At 36.6% G+C, this 24,031-nt stretch overlaps 1 protein-coding gene across 6 annotated transcripts in view; it reads left to right on the top strand.

The window, feature by feature from the left end:
- Positions 1 to 24,031, top strand: part of INPP4B (inositol polyphosphate-4-phosphatase type II B) — an 857,173-nt gene that overhangs the window by 807,534 nt on the left and 25,608 nt on the right. For all 6 annotated transcript variants that reach the window (XM_070386586.1, XM_070386587.1, XM_070386583.1 and 3 more), the window contains 2 exons: positions 589 to 701; positions 4,430 to 4,584. In XM_070386586.1, the coding sequence (XP_070242687.1) occupies positions 589 to 701; positions 4,430 to 4,584 (268 nt within the window). The remainder of the gene's footprint in view (positions 1 to 588; positions 702 to 4,429; positions 4,585 to 24,031) is intronic.

The raw sequence follows: 24,031 nt of genomic DNA, 5'->3' as shown, positions 1-24,031 counted from the left end.
CAATGTCTGAAGATATTTTTGATTATCACAATGCAAGGGTAATAATGACTTCTAAATGATAGAGGTCAGAATGCAATTTAACATCCCACAACACAGACTATAGGCCCATTCTCAACCGTGTGTTAGCCAGTCCAAAATGTCAGTATCGCCTAAGTTGAATCTTGCTGTGTAGAAACTGATTTCATGTGTTTTGGTTGAACTCCAAATTTCACCTCTGAGATGTTCAGTTTGATATAATCTCGTGATTCAAACTAGCTGCTTGGTCACCAAAAATGAAAAGTTGTGTCTCACACCTCATCCACATTGTATGCTTTCATTGAAGTGAGGCAGCCCTCATCATTAAAACTTTTCCCTTCTTGGTGAGTATTATATCACCGGTTATACACCATAGGGAATGAGGGAAACTGAGGCATATTTCTAAGTAAAGTATGAGTAAGTAAGGAAGTATGATTATCCTCAAATACTCTCTGCTCCAAAGTGGCATTTGTTGTTTTGGAAACTGCATTTACAAATATGTTTAAAAAAACCCTGTGGGCAGCTTAACTCTAACACAAATTTCCCTTTTTCCCCTCCTTTCTTGTTTTTCAGACATTTCACATTTTCAAGAACAGAATGATTTAAAAGGATTACTCGAAAATCTCCATCAAAATATCCAAGCCAAAAAGAGAAAGAATGTAGAAATCATGTGGCTGGCTGCAACGGTAGGCACTCTCCTGTCAAATATTATTCCTTGTCACCATGATGATCAATCAGCAAGCATATTGGCATATTGGGTATCTGCTCTGTAGGGTCCAACTTCTGCACTTTGGCTTACCAGATGTCACTCTCCATTATTCAAGAGATTAGGCATCTAGCTTATCAATAGTCTAGAACACAAGATAGAAGATGTATTCAGCAAGAAAAAATCCTATTCATTAGCTTTTCTTATAAATTCAGGATGTGTTTGATACTTTGAGGTTAAAATCAAGTGTCTGTGATTTTCTTGATATTGTGTGTTGCAATGTCAATTGCCCATCTCAATAAGGTTTTGAAGTGATGCCCTTAGAGAAGTATGGTTTCAACAGAATGTGATTATCAGATCTCTGACTCACAGCCTCGGTAGGGCTTCTGGACATAGTGCTTTGTTAATGAGCTTGCAAATGTACTTGTTCATCTCGATATTGGCATAGAATTTATTACTGATGGATGGCTCTTGGGGTAATGAGCTATATTCTATATGGTCTTTTCTCATTTAATGGCACCCTCAAGGTAAAAGATATACTTGCTTTCCCACCCCAGGTTTCTACAAAATCGAGGGAGAAAACTGTGCCTATATTTTTAAACTCTTACCTGGCAACCATTCAGGCATAGCTCACGTGAAAATATGAATTTTGTTAAACGTTCAGGCCCAGAGATCCTTTCACGAGGAAAGGATCTTTTCATCAGGAAAGACACGCTTTGGAGATCTTTTTGATGCATGTCATATTTGTACTTACTGCACATACAGGGCTGCTTATGTAATTTGGAGTTCAGTGTAACAGATCTTCTCGTGTGTGCTATTCATTTTCTATCAATAATATTTAAAACAAAGGCTTTCCCCTACTGCAAACAGTTCAATTATAGTCCAGTATTACTTACTCTCTTCTGGGAAAAAGGAATGGATAATTTACCATGTGTATATATAAAATAATTTACCAAGAACAAGGCAGGGGGAAAGCTGCTTTGGTTTCCCTTCATGCCCTCTTGGAGCCCCAGGGAAGAACATGAAAGGTAGCAGTATGAAAGATTGCTTTTGAGCAGCTCATTTACACTGGTCCCATTTTGCATCATCCTGCATTACATGAAGGTTGTTTTTAATAGTTCTTTCTCCCATGTCTGCTCTTTACATCTTCAAAGACTGCTATGGTTGCTAATTCTCAGAAAAATTTCACAAAGACAGGTCATAAGTTATTTTTGCAACATTACTAATGACATGAGAGCACAAAAGGAGTTTGATCATTTCCCAGGGCTATCTGACAACTTAGGAACATATACACATGTCATTATATACATATTGTCAGTCATGTAAATTTTTAAGTTAAGGATGCACAGAACCACAAATGTATGTTTTTTCTAGTACATGTAGTTTTCTTATTTGAATATATAAAGAAATTTCCCATAAATCCTACACTTTTCTGAAAATGTTTTTGAAACGTATCAGTTCAGTTCAGTCGCTCAGTCGTGTCCGACTCTTTGCGACCCCGTGAATCGCAGCACTCCAGGCCTCCCTATCCATCATCAACTCCTGGAGTTCACCCAAACTTTTGTCCATCGAGTCAGTGATGCCATCCAGCCATCTCATCCTCTGTCGTCCCCTTCTCCTCCTGTCCCCAATCCCTCCCAGCATCAGGGTCTTTTCCAATGAGTCAACTCTTCACATGAGGTGGCCAAAGTATTGGAGTTTCAACTTTAGCTGAAATGTATATACCAGTCAAATATGGCTTACTCACAACTTCCCACTGAATGAATGAATGGATGTTTGCCTGCCTTGATAAATGTACAACACCCATAGTGTACAAATTTGACATTCTGTAGGAATATTGGCTTAACTATAAATAGCATATCTGTAGAGTGATACATGAGTTTCAGTATCCTCTTTGTAAACCAGGGACCTTGGTATTACTCTTCAAGAAATATAGAAATTCCCTTCAACATCTTCCACAAAATTTTAATTTTTGTCTCTATTTCTTCTTTAAAACAAAGAAATATTGCTTCTTTTTTTTTTTACTGTTTTATGTTCTAATTAAAAATATAAAGCTATTTGATTTTATCTCAATGAATTTTTAAAACTGAAAATGAGAACTTAAAAATACCAAACACTAAATTAAGCTAATGTTAAATTAAATGTTAAATTTAAATTTAGAGCCAAATTAAACAACTCATTTGGCTCTAAAGAGTTGTGAAATACAGAAATGAAGACCCAGCCAGTCTGCTTTGAAGGAATTGCCCAAGCTTCCTATTCGTTTTAAATTTGACACATGAAATATCCTTAATAGGATAGCTGCATATAATTGTGACAGAGCATTTTAAAGAATATTCACTCTTTTTAAAGATCATCTCTCATAAGTGACCATTGAGGTCTATATACTGTTATTATAAATTTAGTAAAGCTTTTGTTATTTTATATGAAAAATTTTGAAATACTGTTTATTTAAAAACATTAGAGTTTTCTAGATAAAAAAAAGATTATGTGTTGAATCATGCTCTCACATTTCTCTAGTCATGTTAAAGATGGTGAGAAAGTATTTACCTAAGGTCTATTAAAGAGTTGTAAATCCTAAGCTAAGTGTTGGAGTCATATTTAAATCATGGTAAAAACCTTTGATGAACTGTATTATTATACCCTCTTTTCAAAGTAGGCAACTGTTAAGGCTTCCTTGATGGCAGATAATAAAGCAGACCTGTATTTCATCACATTAAATGTATCTTAAGTGCATGTTGATTAACATTGTTGATGCTACGTTGATGATTGGTGTCTCATATCAGAGCATTACCAGGGCCAGGGAAGGAAAAAGAACGGAGTGATTCACCTGTTACCTAGCAGGCAATGAGCCCATAAATTATTGCTGCTCAGAGATTCTTCTTCTGGCTTACATCAGAATAACAAGAAAAAAAAAAAAGAATTACAGAGAGAAGCAGAATAGGACAGAAGTTAAAGACTTGGTCCTTGTTAGATAGAGTTATATTAGTACCCTGGCTCTGCTCTGTTGTACATAAGTCATCTTACCTATCTAAACTTCAGTGTTCTCATCTGTAAGATAAGAGGAATATGCTTTCCTCCAGGGTTCATGTGCAATTAAATTGGAAGAGCAGATCTATGTGAAATTTATTAGCATTGTGCCGGGTGCACAGTAGATATGCAATTAACAGTGGCCATTTGTGGCGTCCTAGTTCTTGTTAGTTACATTGATGAGTGGTTTCCTTATCTGCTGCACTTGGCACCACGTGGATGTTTAAAGTCTCATACTATCCCACAGAGATTAGCAAAAGTTATTTCAAACATATGTGAGAAGGTATTAGCTCTTTAAGATTCAAAGGGCTTATCCAGGAAATACAGATTTTTTTTCCCCCATTACTAATAAGATGTTACTTCTGAGCTGTGATTATTATCATTAGCCCCTGCAGCTTAGATACCCTCTCAGAGCATCGCTCTCTCTGAGGAATATTTACCATCTTACGTGCCTTCAACAGCCCCACACCTCATGTACAAAGAGCTAAATAAATTAAATCTATTCCATCAGCTTTTGAAATGAAAAGGTATTATTTTTCCTTTCCACAGGGCATATTGAAATAGTTGACTTTCATAAAATTAGCATAAATTTGGTAAGTTTAGACTAGGAGTGTTTAGAGGACTCTGATGCTTGAGAGTAATCTACAAATAAACAAGAAACCGTTTCTATGTCTGTTACAGATTTGTCGCAAACTAAATGGCATTCGTTTCACCTGTTGTAAAAGTGCCAAAGACAGGACATCGATGTCCGTGACGCTTGAACAGTGCTCAATCCTGAGAGATGAGCATCAGTTACACAAGGACTTCTTTATCCGAGCACTGGATTGTATGAGAAGGTAGCCCACATGTTTTCAACTTCTTTCTTTTTAAAAAAATTTTATTGAAGTGTAGTTGATTTACAATATTGTGTTAATTTCTGCTGTACAGCAAAATTATTTAGTTATACATATGTATATATATTCATTTTCATATTCTTTTCCATTATGGTTTATCACAGCATATTGAATATAGTTCCCAGTGCTGTACAGTAAGACCTTATTTTTTCTTTTATTTTAAGGTTTTTTTTTTTCCTAATACGTATTTTACTGGAGGACCAAACATTTAGTAACTTCACTGCATTTCCTTGACTTTGAGCTCATGACATGAAAGATAAAATAATTTTAAGTATTCCCTCTATTCATTTTAGGCAGTAAAAAATGTGACCAGATTTTGATCATGTGAATGGAGGATATATTTCATTAACACATTTAAACTCAAGTTGAAGGGCTCAGGTTCCTTCATGTAAAACACTTGAAGAAGAGTACAGTTCCTTTATGTACAAGTCCTTAAGTGTACACATAAAATAAAACTAAATCTTTATCCAAACAAATCAGCTATCCAAAAAATGGCATCACATGGGTCATCCTACCATGGCTTGTAGGGTCTTCCCATCTTTAACCTCTTTCCTAAAATTATTTTCACATCAGTCATCGTAAAGATGGGATAATGGATCCTTTAAAATGGAGAATTAATATGATCACTCCGCCGACATTTAAAATGTTCTGCCTGAAGTCATGTTTCCTGATTCATTTCTACAGTAATTAAATCTAAAATATAAGCCGTAATGGAAAGGAAGAAGTGCCTCTTTCCCAGGGTCTATCAGCAAGGACATACGTTAATTAGAAACTTTAGGGAACTTATCTCTTTCCTACAAAGACTGACTCAAAAGCACCACAGGAAACACTGGACAGGCTCCCAGATTGCAAGAAGGAACGTCATATGATGCACTGAGAAGGCTGCTGCTCATCTGGCATGTCATTAGCTTCACTTTTCTCTTAACTGCTCTGGTCTCTCCATGGTGAAGCGACGCTCGCCTGTGCTCTTTCTGTGCTGTGTGTTTTCCCCGCTAATGAGAGGTTTCTGAAGCCCTCGCTTTTACCCCATTTCATGTCTCTTGGCATTTTCTTTGTTCAGTGGCATTCTACCATAACTTTTGGATAAGTGTATGAGGATGTCTTTGAGGCCTGACATGAGCATCTCAGCCATACAAACACATTTGGTTGTTAGAAAAGACTTTTTTCAAAAATTATCTCAGCACTCACAGGGGAGATTCAGGATCTGAGTATGAAACCTTCTGTTGTGCATTTAAGAAGTACAAATATCACTATGGATGGAACAAAGATGCCAGCTGTGAAGGGCAGGCCACATACTATTCCAGGTCAGAGACCTCAGAGGACTGGAATGAGTCAACCAACATAATTTGCAAGTTGAATTTGTTACTTGTTTATTTAAGATAGAGGTAAGAGAGGACCCTTAAATTAGAAAGGTATTTTTTCCAACTGGTAAATAAAGGGTGTATCTATCATACACATGTTGAAATATATAACTAAATATTTTGGTAACGTATAAAGGCTGGAGGAACTAATATTATATGTCAGTATGTTTGCTAACGACATAACATTTATGGGGGTTAAGTTTTAGATTGTGACCTAAAGTAAGGCACTAGAAATTTAATCCAAAAATATTGAAGACCATGACTTCCATATCCCCACTACTTTGGTGATATACACACACACACACACACACACACACACACACACACACACACATATATATATGTAAATTTCCAATCTGACAAATTTAGCCTTTGGTTTTTTGTACATGTGAGTACTGTGTGAGAGTGTGAGAACTTGTCTGTGTGTGTGTGTGTGTGTGTGTGTGTGTGTGTGTGTGTGTATGTTTAAGGGAAATAAGATATATTATTGTCTTAAATAACTTCCATACCCTCCCTCTTTGGGTACCATCTTACAAGCCCATAGCTTTATAAGCTCTGGCCACAGGGAAGAGTAGATGGGAGGAAGGGACTTGGGAGCCAGCTGTCCTGAGTTTGAACCCAGGTCACGTGCCACTTACCAGCCAAGAGGAACTTAATCTCATCCTGCCTTACTACCTGAGGCAAGTTGGTACCTCAGTCCTCTCCTTATGTAAAACAAATAAGCTAATAATAATAGCCCTTCTTAGGAAGGTCTCAAGGATTAAATGAACTGATATGTGTTACATGATTAGAACAACACTTGAGAACAATCACTGTATGGTACTTGTTAGAAAAATAAATATCAAGGGTCTTGATCTTCCTGAGACAATCAAGTCTAGGCAATTATGAGCCTTGTGTATTTTTGCAAATATATTATGACATATGGTCTGACTCCAATACCATATATTAATATTAAAATCTTGTAAATAAGGTTTTGCATGCAATGTTTTGTCTATTTAAGAAAATAAGCTATTTCAATACCACCTTGAAAATGTACATGACCCTTCAGTAACTGACTCTAAAGACTTTATGATACGACTATAAACCTGGTATATCTATCCTTTCTTTGAAGTGTATGTGTATTGCCAAATTCTTCCTTAATATCTATAGCAGAAGTTCATAAAATGATGGCTGAATAATCAGCAGCATTTTTATTTTTAAATAAAGAATGAATGCAGTATCAGCACTCAGTTGTTTGATACTGAAGTCACCGTTGAGTGCTAAGAGCTTTCTTGTCCCAATGCTTTTGCAAAAAGCACATTTAGTAGGAACTTTCAAACTTATATTTGATTAAAAGACAGTTAGGATTGCATTTAAAAATACAACATTTGACTAGATTATTAAATGTCACATTTTATCCAAAAATAGTTGTGTTGGGGAATTTAATTGTCACTTAAAAGTAAATTAAAATGAAAATGCCTGTTCTCTGTTGTTTTCCTTTGAGGGGAACTCTAGGATGGTGTGTGTGTGCGTGTAACAGTGTGACACCATGTTGTTTAGCTGTCAGTCTGTAACTTTTATTTTCCTTATGCTGTATTACTCTGCAATCTGTCATTCTGTAATGACTCTAAAGATAGCTGAGATGCCTTTAGTAAGATTAATCAGGGTATATTTCAGCATCCAACCTATTTATCCCTCTTAAGATACAGGGCTTTAATCATTCTATTTTAGTAAATATTTAATTCACAAGAGAGAGATTAAAAGGCCCATCAGCCTTATTGAGTTCTATCATCCTGTTGAATGTCATATTCTCAACACGAAATTTATGTGTCAGGGAGTGTAACTTATGAAATATTCTGCTTTGTAAATAAATGACCTCAATCTACTGATGTCAGTACAGGTTTTATTTCTCATGACTTCCTCTCTTGTGGGCTTCACTTTCAAGTCATGGAGATCATTTGTGTTTAGATAGAAACATGTCTTCCTTCCTTAGTCTTCTTTCCACTTTGGCCTTCTTTTTTTTAGCTTTTGTTTGATTGTACTAGTCGGAGAAGAGTTTCCATTATTTCATATTATCCCCTAATTCAAATATTGAAGTGAATAAGAAGCATCGCAGACATGGGTAATTGAAGCTTTCAGTTATCTCTTGACTATTGGAAAGGGACATGTTTGTGTAGAACGGCACAAGTGGGAACAGTTTCTTCATTATCACTTAGAGTTCTCTCTTCCCTTGAGAGTTTCAGTGGTGTGTCTGCTGCATTATTTCAGCCTGCCTCTGTGACAAATCACAGTAATAAGCCCAGATGAGGTCACCATCTTCTTAGGCTTGCTAATAATAGTGTGAAAACTTACACCACTTAGGATGTTGTTACTTCAGCCGCTGCTAAGGTGAAAGATGCAGCAGAGTACACGTCTGTAAAAATCACGTTGGAGCAACTATCTCTTAAAAAGATATCCACAGATGACCCACCAATACAGAACTGCTCTTTCTGGAGAAATCAAAGAATGCCCTACCAAAAACCATTCAATTTCCTAAACAAAATGCATGTGCTAATTTTAGGCTATCTTATTCATATATTTATATGTGTCAGGTTGTTCTGCTACTAGAAGTAGTAATTTTCAGATTTCTTTCTTTTCCCTAATGTGTTTTGTATTGATATTTAATTTTGTTTTCAAGTACTATTAACCTGAGACCCTGTGAGTATGGAGTTTAACATTCAGAGCCATTACCAGTTTTAGACACACCTTTCCAAATAAGTCATTTCTCTCAGTTCCTCAAATTATTAACTAAGGACCTAGATAAATAAGTGTATGGAATGTGTTTTTTATTTAATTTAATGCAATGAAATATAAATGAATCTAATTTAAATAAGTTTAACTTCTGCCACAAACATGGATTTTTAAAATCAAGAAGGCCTGTGATTAAATGCTTATTCTGGAAATTATTTGCTGTGCAGCTTTTAAGTTAATTAATCTCCAGACCTCAGTTTCCTTACCTATAAACCAGGGATAACTTACCTCTCTCTCCTGGAGGCATCATGTTAAATGAGATCAACTATTTGAATTCTCTATGCCTGGCAGATATTAGGTGCTCCGCTTAGTAAGTGTTCATGCTTTCCGCATTTTTTTAAGCTACCCTGTGTAACCTTTCTTGTCCCATGTTTCTCTAAAAGTGCCGCCTCTGAGGTTCCTGAAATTGAGGAATTCCCCAGGTGTTCAAGATCTTAGAAGAAAACTCCCAGGATTAATACTTGTTTTAAAAGGCTTAAACTCCCTCAGTGACTTTGACTAACACAGTTCAACTAATAACATGAGGACAATCTAGGAGCATCTGAGTTTAACTCCTATTTAAACTAAATAAGAGTTTAGTGTTCATGATTGATTCCCACAGAGCAGTGCCTCAGCATCAACCAGTGAAACTTGGGAACGTCAAACTCCCAAATGCCCACAGATTTGACTGAGTGTCTAGTAACTACTGAGCCAGGACCCCACCTCAGGAGATGACCTGGGCAAATGTTATCATTAGCAGAAATATGTCTCCATCATGGTTGCAGTCAAATGTAAACATTTATTGAGTACTATGGCAGAGTACCGAAGAAGGCAATGGCACCCCACTCCAGTACTCTTGCCTGGAAAATCCCATGGATGGAGGAGCCTGGTGGGCTGCAGTCCACGGGGTAGCGAAGAGTCGGACACGACTGAGCGACTTCACTTTCACTTTTCACTTTCATGCACTGGAGAAGGAAATGGCAGCCCACTCCAGTGTTCTTGCCTGGAGAATCCCAGGGACAGAGGAGCCTGGTGGGCTGCCGTCTTTGGGGTCGCACAGAGTTGGACACGACAAAGTGACTTAGCAGCAGCAGCAGCACGGTAGAGTACTAGGCTAAACACAGGGATACCAAAACTTATAATAACAACAGCTAAGGGTCAGTGAGTTCTTGCTGCACACTAAGAATTACATGAAACATTCTCTAGGAGGAACCTTTATTAGTCACCACAATGAGAATATGACATAGATGAGGTCACATACTTAAAACTATTATTATTAGAGTGGATCACAGGGGAAAAGGAATCATTATGGGTTGGAGTGGTCCAGAGGAAGGTAGAATTTGTATTGTGTCTTGAGGATTAGTACAATTTAGGTAAGTAGCAAAGAAAAGTTAAGAGTTCTTGACTAGGAATATCTAAGTGGCCCAGGCTAAGAGCATTATTTATTAATTCCTCACATTTATTAGAGGTTTTTGTTTATAAAAGTGTTCTCATGGTGTGTGTCACATTCAGCAATTCATTTTCCTCAGCTGATGTTATGTTTTTTGAGATCTATGTTCACATAAGGTCTGTTCTTTCCTTTTCATAGCTGTATAGTATTCCTTTGTGTGCATAGACCACAATTCATCTATTCCTCTATCGAATTTTGGGTTGTTTCTGATATTTTGGTACTATAAGCAATAGTGAAAGAGACATATTCACATGTATAGTTATGAATACGAGCATAACGGTGGGTAAACCTGTAAGTGGAATGGACGGTATTCATATTTTCAATATTACTAGATGCTACCCTATGGCCCTACACTAATTTATATTCTATTAGGCATGCACATGCTTCCATTTTTTTTACATGACCCCATATTTGTACTATGAATTTTGTTTTTGATTTTTTTTAATTTACCAATCCAATGAGTAAAAAAATGATATCTTGGCTTAATTAGTATTTTCCCAATAATATAATATATTGAACATCTTTCTAAATAGTTCCTGGCCATCCTGGTTTTCACTCTTGATAGCTGATCTTTATTGTTTCATATAGTGGGGGTTTGCATATAACTGGGACTTTCCAAAAAGGTCCCAGCATTTATAAAGCACTGGTTTATTGCATTTAAATCAAGTTCTAGAAAAGAGGGTTTCAGAAGTGGTAGTTTTTTTTAAAGAACATTTTTATTTGTTTTGTTTATTTTCTTTAAAAATGAAAGCACAGTGAAATAGGACAGAAAAATCTCTTGGGTTTGGAAAGTGAAATGCAGTGTTTTGACAGGAGCCTATGAGGTAATCTGAGACTTTTTAGAGCTCCCTTTTAGACAAGGGAAGGAAACTTCCAGCTGAGACACAACAAAAACCTCTTGGCAATTAGGGAGATGATTAATGCTTTTGTTCTTGGAAAATGAGGTATAGCAGAAACTAGTCCTAGGAATGACTTGTTCTCATTAGAGAAGCTAGAGATACAGGCAGCCCAGGCCTGAATGATGTGAGGACCATGGCTATGCTGAAATCCAGCAAGTTCATCTATGCTCCCAGGAAGTTGAAATACAAGACTCAACGAAGCTAGTGGTGTAGCCTCATATTGTTGAACTTGAATGCTGTATTCAAAGAGAAAATCAAAAATATGTATGGACATGAAACACATATCGTAGTTCTATCTCAAATCCTATTTGCTTTAAAGTTTACAACTTTATGGCTGCTGTTGTTGAGTCACTACGCCATATCCAACTCTGTGACCCCATGAACTGCAGCATGCCAGGCTTTCCTGTCCACAGTCTCCCTGGAGTTTGCTCAAAGTCATGTCCATTGAATTGGTGATGCCATCCAACCATCTCATCCTCTGTCATCTCTTTCTTCTCCTGCCCTCAGTCTTTCATCCCTCAAGCATCAGGATCTTCTAATGAGTCTTTTCCAGGTTTGTTATGGCATTCCATTCCCATACAGTAATGCTACCCAAATCTCAGTTATTCATTTAACTACCTAACGATTTTTCTACAGCTGTCACCTGAATAGACATTTATTGTAGTCTTGACCAGGGCAAGGATGTCCATGAATTCATGCACTTGTTATGTTTGTTATGTTTGCCCTAGAGCACATGAGAATAAATTCGAAACTATTAAAATCAATGTATTGTCAGTGTACTGCATAAAAATTCCTGACTTTGTCAAAGTGCTTACTATACTCAAGAAAACACTTTCATTAAAAGAGTTTCAACTCTCCTTCTAACCTGAATTTTGACTGTAGAGCTCAGTCACTAGCCCAGGGTAACAAACTGAATGTCTTCACAGGCTATCTAATGAAAACTGGACCGGGAGGCAATAGAGTTTATGAAAAAAGCAGTCAAAATATTGCAAACTTTTCTCCTGATCAGAAGATCACAGATGACCGAGTTCAAATGCCCTGTGTAATACATTTGTATCTGAGGATAATGATCTCAAGTCCTGTGGGCAAAAATATAATATGCACAATTACACCACATTCTCTTCCATTCATTGAGCCCATCAGAATTTATGGGATTGTGAATGACATCTTTATAGGGATCAAGGGTGTAATTTATAAAACATATCGTTTACAAAATTGGTAGCTGATTAGTAGTAACAAGTCGCATGTGATACTTTTCAAGCCAGCATAGTAGACAGCAGGATGTCATGTTAAGTAAAACCGTTCTTTGTTTCACTTTCAGTACAATATTTAATAACTTACATGAGATATTCAAGACCATATCATAAAATAAGCTTTGTGTTAGATGATTTTTATGCCACTGTAGGTTAATATAGGTGTTCTGAGTATGCTGAAGGTAGTCTAGGCTAAGCTTTAGCAATCTGTAGGTGAGATGCATTAAATGCAGTTTTGACTTATGATATTTTCAACTTAAAATGAATAATGTAAGTGTTCTGGGCACTTCAAATGTATATCATTCTTTTATAAGCTTTCTATTTTTAATATAGTGGCTTCATTTTTGGTTCAGTTTTATGACACAACCCTTGCCCTGTATAGCTCTTTCTCACAACCCATTCTTGATAACTTACTACATTTTATGTATCCATTTAGATTGCCTTAAATTCTTCTTAAAGCAAGATGGGATGTAAATACTTAAGAATAAAATCACATAAAGCATTCCTTATCTACTAGGCTCAAGACTTTTCCTAGATCTGCTCTTAGCACTCATCAAATCAAGTTGAATAATATTGATCTAGAGGTTTGTTTTTTTTTAACTGCAAAAAAAAGGAAAAACTAGTTTCTTACATGGAAGTATCTGAATTTATGTATTTTCAAAATGATGTCTCTTCTCTCAACTATTTGAGAAAATAATATTTTTGTATGCCACAGAGTTTGCAAATCACCTTGACTGCTCTGTTGCTCTAGAAAATAGAAATACAATAGATTCATCGGTTGTTCAGTTTCTGTTCCCCAGTTTAATTTTATAACAAACTCAGAGATGGAATTTTTATAACAGTTTTATTTGATTTTGTGATAAAGATTTTTTTTCTCTTGGAAAGACTAGAACAAAAGTGAGGAAAAGGCATCTTAGCACTGTCAAGAGATATTATTTTTGCTAGAAAAAGACAGGGGAAATGTCTTCCCTTTACAAGAATGAATTGATTTTATAGCAGCTGCTCTTGAAAAAGATACATTTATTGAAAATTCCTTCCTTCTGCTCTCCAGTCCCAATTAAAAAAAAAAAAAAAGGAAAACCACTTTTCCTATAAAAAAGAAAAACTCCCATGAATATATGTAGGTTGTGTATGTGTGTGTGTGTTAATCACTCAGTCGTGTCCGACTCTTTACAATCCCATGGACTGTAGCCCACCAGGCTTCTCTGTCCATGAAATTCTCCAGGCAAGAATACAGGAGTGGGTTGCCGGTTCTTTCTCCAGGGGATTTTCCTGATCCAGAGATTGAACCCAGGTTCGATCTTTGCAGGCAGATTCTTTACTATCTGAGCCACCAGGGAAGCATATATACGGGGTCCATGTGATCAAATATTACATGGTCATAAAGTAGAAGGGCAACTTACGCAGCTATATAGACTTGCCATGGGTTCAGCCTGATCATGAGAAGTGTGTGGAAAGCCCAGACTACAACAAGCATTTGCTGAGTTTAATCTTTTTCCTCTGTGGTTGGATTACATAAATATGGTTGATTTAACTGTTTATGTTAATAACTTTAAAGTTGCTAATAGATTGTGTGGTTCCTAAGCAGCTAATAGATACCCTAGATAATGGGAAAATAATTCTAAATCATGAAACTTTATTTGGAGGTTAAATAAATCTATTTTTAGAAAGTAATACAGTTTGATATTCATGTAGTCAGTTATAAATTCAAAATACAGTCTTTGAAGTTCTTTTATAAATTACAATATTATGCTACTAAGGTTATAGTTTCCGTTCATAATGGAAGATGGAAACTATTTTGTTTCTGTTTATGGCAAGATAAAAGAAAGGCATTTTTTTTTGCAATCTGCTTTACATAGTTTTATGATAAATGTGTGTATGGTTATTTTGCTACCTTTGCTCACATTGCTTGAATAAGAAAAGAAGGAAACACTAACAATCTTAGTACAGACATTGGAGTGAAAGGAAAATGAGAAATATACCATACTTTAAAAAGGGATGAGGATATGGGTATGTTGATTTAGTAATGCTAATGAAAAATGAATTTATGTGTATATTTTTTTAGTTTTAAGTTAAATTTCAAAGTAATTCCCTTTGAATATCCATCTCTCCACCTAAATGTTAAAATAGTATTAGCACATTTTGCCAATATGTTGCTGAACTCTGCTAAGTTCCTCCTGAAGTTCAATTAGTAAAGAAACAAACTTTGATTGAATTAATTTGATCACAATCAAGAAAAAATGAAACAAAAATATCTCGAACAAATCTGGACATATATTTGTTCAAGATGCAGGGGGGAAATAAGCTTTCTGATTTATGTAGATAAGAAAGAAAGAAAGATACCAGCTCACTTATATCCTAATCTATGTGACCCTATGGACTGTAGCCCACCAGGCGCCTCTGTCCACGGAATTCTCCAGGCAAGAACACTGAAGCGGGTAGCCATTCCCTTCTCCAGGGGATCATCCCAACTCAGAGATTGAAGCCAGGTGTCCTGCATTGCAGGCAGATTCTTCACCATCTGAGCCACTAGGAAAGGTTCTGTACTTGTATCTAATGTGATGGTGGGTAAGGACATGCTGGAGAAACAGGACATTCCTTCTTGATTCTGAACTGATTCGACTGTGAGAAGATATACTTCTCTGAGCAGCAGTGAGAGCATATACTGGAGCAAGGTTAAATCTCTGTGTTTGAGGGAGCAGTCTAAATCCACTTCAGAGAATAGACTAAAGTCACTTTTTTTTTTTGGTCAAAATGAGTTTGTCATCCTTACAAAACTTATGATCCAAATAAAATAAAATAAGTGAAAAAGTAAATGACAATGAACTTTTTTAATATTACTCTTTGACTTACTTTCAAGGCCAAAGATATAGATATTAAGCAATATATATATGTTTATATACATAAATACATATATAAATTATTTAATATTTGCTTTGCTTGGACCTAATTTGATCTTGTTTGTAAATTACATCTTGATTGAGATGATCCAGGCTTCCCTTGTGGCTCAGCTGGTAAAGAATCCTCCTGAAGTGTGGGAGACCTGGATTCTATTCCTGGTTTGGGAAGATCCCCTGGAGAAGGGAAAGGCTATCCACTCCAGTATTCTGGCCTGGAGAATTCCATGGACAGTCCATGGAGTTACAAAGAGTTGGACACAACTGAGCGACTTTCACTTCAGATGACCCAGTCACTATGACTTGTGAGAGAGATACCCATTCTTACACTAGTGTTTCAAGTGCTAAGTTTAATAGTAAGTAAAAAAAAAAAAAAATCCATCATGTTATGTCTCAAAATGAGACAAACTGAGAAACAAAAGATAATCATATCTTGACACATCAACTTCCCCTAAATATTTACATGAATTGGTGAAGGACTGCAAGCTTTTGGTATAGAATAAAATGTTTTTCAAACCTTGATTATTATTCTCCTAAAAGTCAGTTTTCAAACCACTTCCATTTCTGTGCACTTGTAACTTTTCATACTAATGGTATTTTAAGGCTTAGTATTTGGAAAGGACCTTAGAGATTACCTAGTGACCCTGCCAACCAAGGCAGGGATTCTTTATACAATATCCCTGACAGATTGTCAGCTAACCTTTACTTGTACATGTCCAATAGTGGGGAGGTGCTTACTTTGTGTATCAACCCATGCCATAATTGGACAGCTATACATTTTATAAAATTTGCCTTCATATTTAGCTGAAATCTGTCACCCTCGAATTCCCGGTCATTAATCCACTCATCTGCCTAGATCAACATGGAGTCAGTATTTCCTGGCTTTTGTCAGCCTGCAAGTATTTGAAGATTGTTGCTGTGTTCTGCTTAATTGTTTGAATCCTCTTAAGATGTGAAACTAGATGTTACTCCTTCTGCCCTTTCTCAACTATATTGCCACGATCTCTCAATGCATTCTTTTTTTTTTATTGGCATATAATTGCTTTGCAATGTTGTGTTACTTTCTGCTGTACAATTAAATGAATCAGCTATATGTATACATACATGTCTTCCCTCTTGAGCCTTCCTTCCACCCTCTCCCCCATCCCGCCCCTCTAGGTCTCTACAGAGCACTGAGCTGAACTCTCTGTGCTCTATAATATAGCAGCTCGCCACTGTCTGTCTGTTTTATACACAGTAGTGTGTATACGTCAATCCTGACGTCCCAAGTCATCCCGTCGCCCCCTCTCCCCCCACCGACCCCCGCCGTGCCCACATGTCCATTCTCTGCAGTTCTTTACATCGGCATCTCTGTTCGTGCCCTGCAAGTAGGTGCATCTGTACCATTTCCCGAGATTCCACATAATGCCCTGTGTAAATGATTACAAGCAGAATTCAACACCATGTTCTAAATGTAATATGGAAAACGGAATAAAACAGAACAAAGGTCTGCATTTTCTTCCCTTCATCTCTCCCTTTCTTCCTTTCTTTATATAATGCTGACAATCTACCAGGCACTTTTCTAAGCACTTCACGAATATGAACTTCCCGAAACTTTATTTTATAGCCTAAGGATTAAGTCTTAAAATGAGAAAACCTAAAAAAAAAAAAAAAGATGAGAAAACCTCCCCCAGGGGGCTGAATGACTTGCTCAGTGGCTCCCACCTAAGGAAGCAGCGTGAGGCCAAGTGCATGCTTCTAAGAGCCTAGGATGTCTCTCCCGATCTGTATTTCTTTCTTTGTTCTTGGATCCATAAATTTCATGACCTTTATAAAACAACTTTTTCTCACTGTGTAATAAATTGAAACATGTAGTCCTTTTTCATATATACTACTCTCTAGCAAGCTTTCTCTTGAGCTCTACTGGGATAATTGATATTTTGCAGTAAAACTTAAATATATATATATGTTTATTCTTGTCAACCTTACCTCTGAGATAAGTATAAAGGCCCAAATAAGTATGGTGGCCATATTGTATATTTTCTATGCTTTAAGAAACAGGGCTGAGATTTATAATAGAATATATTTCTAAACAATGATATCTAATTAATAGGTAATTTAAGGACTTTAAAATTTTATATAAATAAGAAAATGAATATTTAAAAGCGATATTCACGAAAGCAATCTTTTGGATACAGTGAAATACCTACATTGAAAAATCACACGAGGTGTAAAACCAAAACTTACTCATGTGTAATAGCATGTAATGACTCTGAAACCAATTTGTGGTTGACTGTTGGCCTAACCAGACCACAAAGTCTTAACCAAGTTTGCAAGGTGGTGACATATGCAAGTTGGATTTGGTTCAAGTTCACTTCAGTTCCCCACTGAACAAGCATGGTAATGATGGCAAAAAGAACAGGGTGTCAGTGAGGAGCTAAAGTTGCATGGGACTTGTATAGTTACTTTTTCTCATAAAAGCCACAAAGTACCAGGCAGGTAGTGAAGTGGATAGTCAGACACCTGAGCAAGCTCAATTTTGTGCCATTGTTAGGCTGGAGCCAAGTCTCCCTCAAGGTCTACTTACCATCACAAAGGGCAAACTTCCAGCCTGGTGATGACCTACTTCTTCCTCCTGTTTCTTTCTGCAACACAGGGGCTCTATAGGCTATTCTTGGTTGACCAGAACCCAATTAATTCTTCCTACAAAAGTATTTCATTTTATTCCGGGTTGTTATGCCACTATGGCGGAAGCCATTAACCATAAGAAATGGGTGGTTCGGAGTTCTCTCTTACAGAAGAAAGAAGTTTTTGAGTGCATATTATTTGCTGAACATCATGCTTCACATTAAATATAAATAGATAGATAGATATTGGATTGGCCAAAAAGTTCATTTGTATTTTTCCGTAAGTCAGCCAAAACACCAGGTTGAACATTTTGGCCAACCCAGTATCTGTGAATATGAGGTGTCCTTTGTCCTCAAAAAGCTTCATAGCCTTCTGAGAGAGAAATGCAAGCAAATAAATAATGGCAGATTAAGTTTTTATGATATTATGTGTAAACTTCTTTGGAAACAAAGATAAGAGAGCAGCTGATTCCCAGAGATGTGGTAGCGGGGTGCATGGAACTCTGTTGGTGCTTCAGAAAGAAGGTGACCCTGGTATTATTATGAGATGGGTAAATTAAGAATGAACATATTCTACCCATAAGAGACATTAATGTTCTGGTTTTCTTTTTAAAAACTATTGATTATTCTCTAATTTTCAGTATGTTTTGCTAAAGGCCTAAGATTGCCACATATTGACAGTAAATATTAAAAGTAGATTACTTTTTAAAGTTATGATTTCTGAAAAGGTAATGACCTTAAAAAAGGCTAGAAATATGACTTTTATAGGTATCCAGGTCCAGGAGCCCTTATCCCTCTCCAAATACATTGGTTTTCTCCATGATTTTTAACCTGTTTATACCTTTATAACTGGCATCATTAGCCTGATGACACAACCAAGACAATGAGTACATCTGGGAGAGAACTCTGCGATGCAAACCAAACCTATTAGTTTCTCCCATTAGTTTCAGTTTGAGTTGACCTCCTCTCAATTGTTGTAAACATCATAACTACTAAACCCAAATTCACCTCCATCCTTTATTCCACGAATGAAGAGAAGTTTGTTAGGGGCCAGACACCTTGCAACAGATAATCATGAATGAATTTTTGTGTAAGAACCCTCCCCATTTGCTGTAAAACCAGATTATTTTTTTTTAAATATTACTGCTGCAACATAGAATTTTACTTTAATTTTCCTATTCAGTTCAGTTCAGTTCAGTTCAGTCGCTCAGTCGTGTCCGACTCTTTGCGACCCCATGAATCGCAGCACACCAGGCCTCCCTGTCCATCACCAACTCCCAGAGTTCACCCAGACTCACATCCATTGAGTCAGTGATGCCATCCAGCCATCACATCCTCTGTCATCCCCTTCTCCTCCTGCCCCCAATCCCTCCAGCATCAGAGTCTTTTCCAATGAGTCAACTCTTCGCATGAAGTGGCCAAAGTACTGGAGTTTCAGCTTTAGCATCATTCCTTCCAAAGAAATCCCAGGGCTGATCTCCTTCAGAATGGACTGGTTGGATCTCCTTGCAGTCCAAGGGACTCTCAAGAGTCTTCTCCAACACCACAGTTCAGTTTCTTTAAATCTCAAACCCTTCTTGTTCTTGAGTATCTGATTCATAATTGTCAAGGGAGAGTAGTATATGAATTCTTCAGTGCTTTAAACATAATATTGAACTGGAGAGCTAACCTCTTATGCTATCATATGCTGTTGAAATAGAGAGCAAATTAGAGCTAAAATAGCTTCCTCAAAAATGCTCTAAGAAAAAAAAATTAAACCATCTGAAAAATAATAGCCTCATGATAAAATAATGTTTATTTTAATGCTATTTGTGACTGGGACACAAGTAGTTAGATTAAATGTCTCCTTTCTGCTGTTGACTTGTATCAAGAATTTAATAGGCATTATATTATCAACCTTAAAGTATACATGAGCGTCAGAGAAAAGAGAGAAAATGACTTTGCTATTTGACAAAGACCCATTTTAGTTTATGAATCTGGGATTGATGGTGGTGTTTACCCCGGCCTCTTCCGTATGAAAACTCCAGAGTCCATCGGTACCTCAGAGTCGTGTGTATCATTAAAAGTGGCAAAAAAGCATGTAGTGTTTCAATCTTTTTATAGACGCCTCTTAGAAATCAGTGATTATCAGTATTGATAGTGGTTTATTTAACCATCAATCCAACTTTACTGCACTGTGCTATTGAAAATGGATAGATAATAGTTAGCTCCATGGTTCCTGTGACTTTGGAATTACAGATGCCACACGAGTGAGTCCACAAGAAATATTCATTGAAATTATGAGGCTAATAAAGAATCTAAAAGGTTCAAACTAGTCAATAGGATCTTACACACACACACGTATGTACTTGGTGGTGCATACCACAAAATGCTTACTAAGCAATCTTCAGCTAATGATTATAGTTAAAATTAGATGATTGTGAAGCAGCCATACAAATTCAGTAGAACAGATCATTCTGAATAAGATAACTGATATAAAGACCTTCATCCATTCCTCTTTTATAAATAGTGTGTAATAAAGATTATCACTTATATATATTGCTATCTCCATTTCCTAAATACTTAATGCTCAACAATGTCATTATATGTCTGTGAATATATTTAAACATGATTTAGGAATCTTTTGTGACTAGGCAGCCTCCTATAATCACAGCACTAGTCTTAGTAATAGATTGGAAAAATATTAAAATCAATGTTGCAAATCCTTAATCTGGGCAAGCAGACACTCAAAATTAAGTTAGTTCTCAATAAAAGAAAAAAAGAAAAGGACTCTATGGACTATTGGTGGAATGATCTGATTTTTAGATTATTGTGTGTGTGTATGTAGTGAACCATCTCAAATTCTATGTGTTTTCAGACCCAAGAGGCAATCACTCGCTCTATCATTATGAGCCATCTTCCTCTAAGTAGCTCAATAGGGATAACAAAACCCATTTCAGTCTCAATTTTAGTTTAATTCCCAGCTGGAACTTGAAATGAGGCTGTAATGAACTTGAACTTGCAGCAGTGATTATCTCATATGTGCATATCAAAATGTTCAGATACAGTAGCAGTGTTTCCATATACTATTCAGAAAGCATTCAGTTCTGCAGACACAGATGAAAAACAGGGTTGTTATGGCTCCCAAATTATTTCTGAGAACAGGGCAGCCAGTCAGATTTTGTTGTATTTTAATTACTATATAACAGGATGACAGAACAGCATTATAGTGTGATCTGAGGATTTTTTAAAATGACCTATAGAACTGCATCCCCATCAGAAGTTTCTCAATTAATGCATCACTGTCAGCAGTGTTATCCAAAGAAAATACATGATGGCAAAGGTTGGTCATGTATAATATAATATATCACTAAGTACATTTAGTGATAGGTTGATTAGAATCATAAAATATTTCTTTAAAAAAAAGAACGGATCACCCCAGTGTCCAAATAGTTCCCTAAAACCATTTAGGCTTTTAGGAAGACACATTCATTCCTTTGACTGTCATAGGCATCATTCAATATTTTATTACTAAAGTACTAAATTGCATTTTGTGGACATGGATGAATGACTGTGCCGATTTAGATGTTTAATAGGACAGAATTCAAGTACGAATAAGTTAAGCGTCCAGTGGATGAGGTTGCTGGAGTTTATGTCAACATGTAAAAATCGACACAAGAAAGATCTGAATCGGGGTTCTTATTGTATCATTTTTACTGTCTGGTAGAGAGCTCGGTAATTAGTAAGTCACTGCTGCTGCTGAGTCGCTTCAGTCATGTCCAACTCTGTGCGACCCCATAGACGGCAGCCCACCCGGCTCCCCCGTCCCTGGGATTCTCCAGGCAAGAACACTGGAGTGGGTTGCCATTTCCTTCTCCAATGCGTGTAAGTCACTATTCTCCCACAATTTTCTACATGTCAGTTATCTTCTCTCCATAGTTTCTTGGAGATTGGAAGATGCAGGTAAATTCTGAGTTAAGCATTCAAACATATCTAAAGTAGTTTTTGAGAAGCAGGCACATGAATGCAGGTACGATTTTAACTTTTATTTATGTGAGAATGTGGTGACCCAACACTGGGGCAAAGAATATGAGTCAGAGTCTCTCGTGTTTCTTAATAAGATACCAGTGGCCCCACTATCACCAGTGACTAGAAACATGCAGATTTCCTTTCTGTTAGCAACACAGAAGGTTGGCATCTAATTAGTATCTGCGTCAGATCAGGCAGTACCATTTCTCCCCAGATTCCCTCCCCAGAGCGTCTTCTGGAAGCCCATCCTTGGTGTACTGGCTCATATTTATGTTGAAACACGCATCTGATCAGTTCCCTGCATGCTTAAGAACATGTAAGTAGCCTGTCACATCATCACTCGTTTCCTGGCCTTTTCCTTGTCTACAACTCTTTTCCTCCTAAACCCTGGGTCCTTGAAGCCACTGTGCTTTGGCCACTGTCTGTGTCTGCTGTATTCTTCCCTTTAATTTGCCTAGGAAACGGTCATGTATTTATAACGTCTGCCCTGAATCATACCCCCACTGTGATGCTTCCTTGTTCCTTTTTCAATGCTTGACTGTACAGACATTCATCATGAGATGTAGGTATTTGTATAATTTGGATCTTTCCTCCCTCTCTGAGCCCTGAAAGCAGGTACATATTTATTCATCTGATACAGTGTCTGGTACATGATAGAGGGTGAAGAGCTGGAAATGCAGAGTCAGGATTCTATAGATGGAAATCCTGAGGGAACGTAGACTTTAGGCTTAGACAATATCAAGGCCAATTCTCTCAAGTATGGTGCAGTGGGAAAGAATCCTCTTGTTAGTGCAGGAGATGCAAAAGATGAGAGTTCAATCCCTAGCTCAGGAAGATCCCCTGGAGTTGGAAATGGCAACCTGCTCCAGTATTCTTGCCTGGAAAATTCCACGAGCAGAGGAGCCTGGCGGGCCATAGCCCATGGGGTCACAGAAGTCGGGCATGACTGAGTGACTGAGTGTGCGCACACACACACACACAAACACACACACACACAATAATTAAGTCTATTTAGGTTCAAGTAAATGCCACTAGTCAGAGCCCTAAGCCCAGGACCTGTTTCCCCAATGCTTCGTCTACATCTCTTTCCTATGTACCACGCGGTTCATATCTGTCATAGTACCCTGGCCTTGTTTTTAATCCTCTTCCTTGAAAAGAAACTTTCCTCCAAATAACTGTGTCTAAATAACACCAGGAGAGTTCCTATTATTACTAAGAAGTTCTAAAATAATCATTAGAGTTTTTAGAAAACCAAGGGAAAATAAGTTATTTGTGCATGTCTTGACTCTTGAAAATGTTTTGTATTTATTGGGTTGACTAAGAAGTTCATTTGCATTTTTCTACATTACAGAAATGAACAAGTTTTTTGCCAACCCAATATTATATAATTGATGTGCACAATGCTTTATTCAGTCTAGTAAAAACAAGCATGTTTTTAAGAAATATATCTAAAGAATAACAAAATTGTTATGAGGGTATTTTGTAAAATACTAGAAAGACTTTAAATATGATGGGAATGTGATAAAATAGTTTATTCTTGATTAAGAAAGACACAGTGTTGATTCCAAGGAAATCAGAACAACATATTATTTCAGTATAGTGTATTATTTCATACTTTGTTCAAAATAAAGCTACCAAAGAAAATGAAGAGATGAGAGAAGTGGTCTTATCTTGACTTACAATAATAAAATATTCACATAGCTTTCTTGCAGTGATGAGTTCTGAATCTACAAATGTTTATAAGACAGCCCTGGATTTCATCTTTTATTAAATAAAAAGAAAATTGAGACATTTATCTTAGTTAAAAATGAAAATAAAACGGCACCTACTCTAAATACATGTGTAGATGAATAAGGCATTTTGTCAGAATTATTTAATAATTGAATTGATTTTCTACTTAACATGTGAGCCATCATGACCTTGGTATGCAGATATTTACTTGAGTAAATGGTTTAGTTTTCTGATTAGTCTATGGCTTTAAACTTTATTCTGAACTTTCGTTAAGGAACCATTTGCTAATTTGTGTTCCTCTGAACACCAGTTACATTTGTGATGTTAAATAAGTGTTCAAAGAAAAAAAAAAAAAGCTTATCTATATCTCAGAATATCACAATGTATATGTATTATAGGACAAAATGAGAAAGTATAATATTAACAGTAAAGTGAAT

This window comes from Bos mutus, chromosome 17 (genome assembly GCF_027580195.1).
Source record: "Bos mutus isolate GX-2022 chromosome 17, NWIPB_WYAK_1.1, whole genome shotgun sequence".
In the NCBI taxonomy this organism is placed as follows: Eukaryota; Metazoa; Chordata; class Mammalia; order Artiodactyla; family Bovidae; genus Bos; species Bos mutus.
The sequence above is the reverse complement of the archived record's forward strand: the minus strand, read 5'-3'. Positions and strand labels throughout refer to the sequence as shown.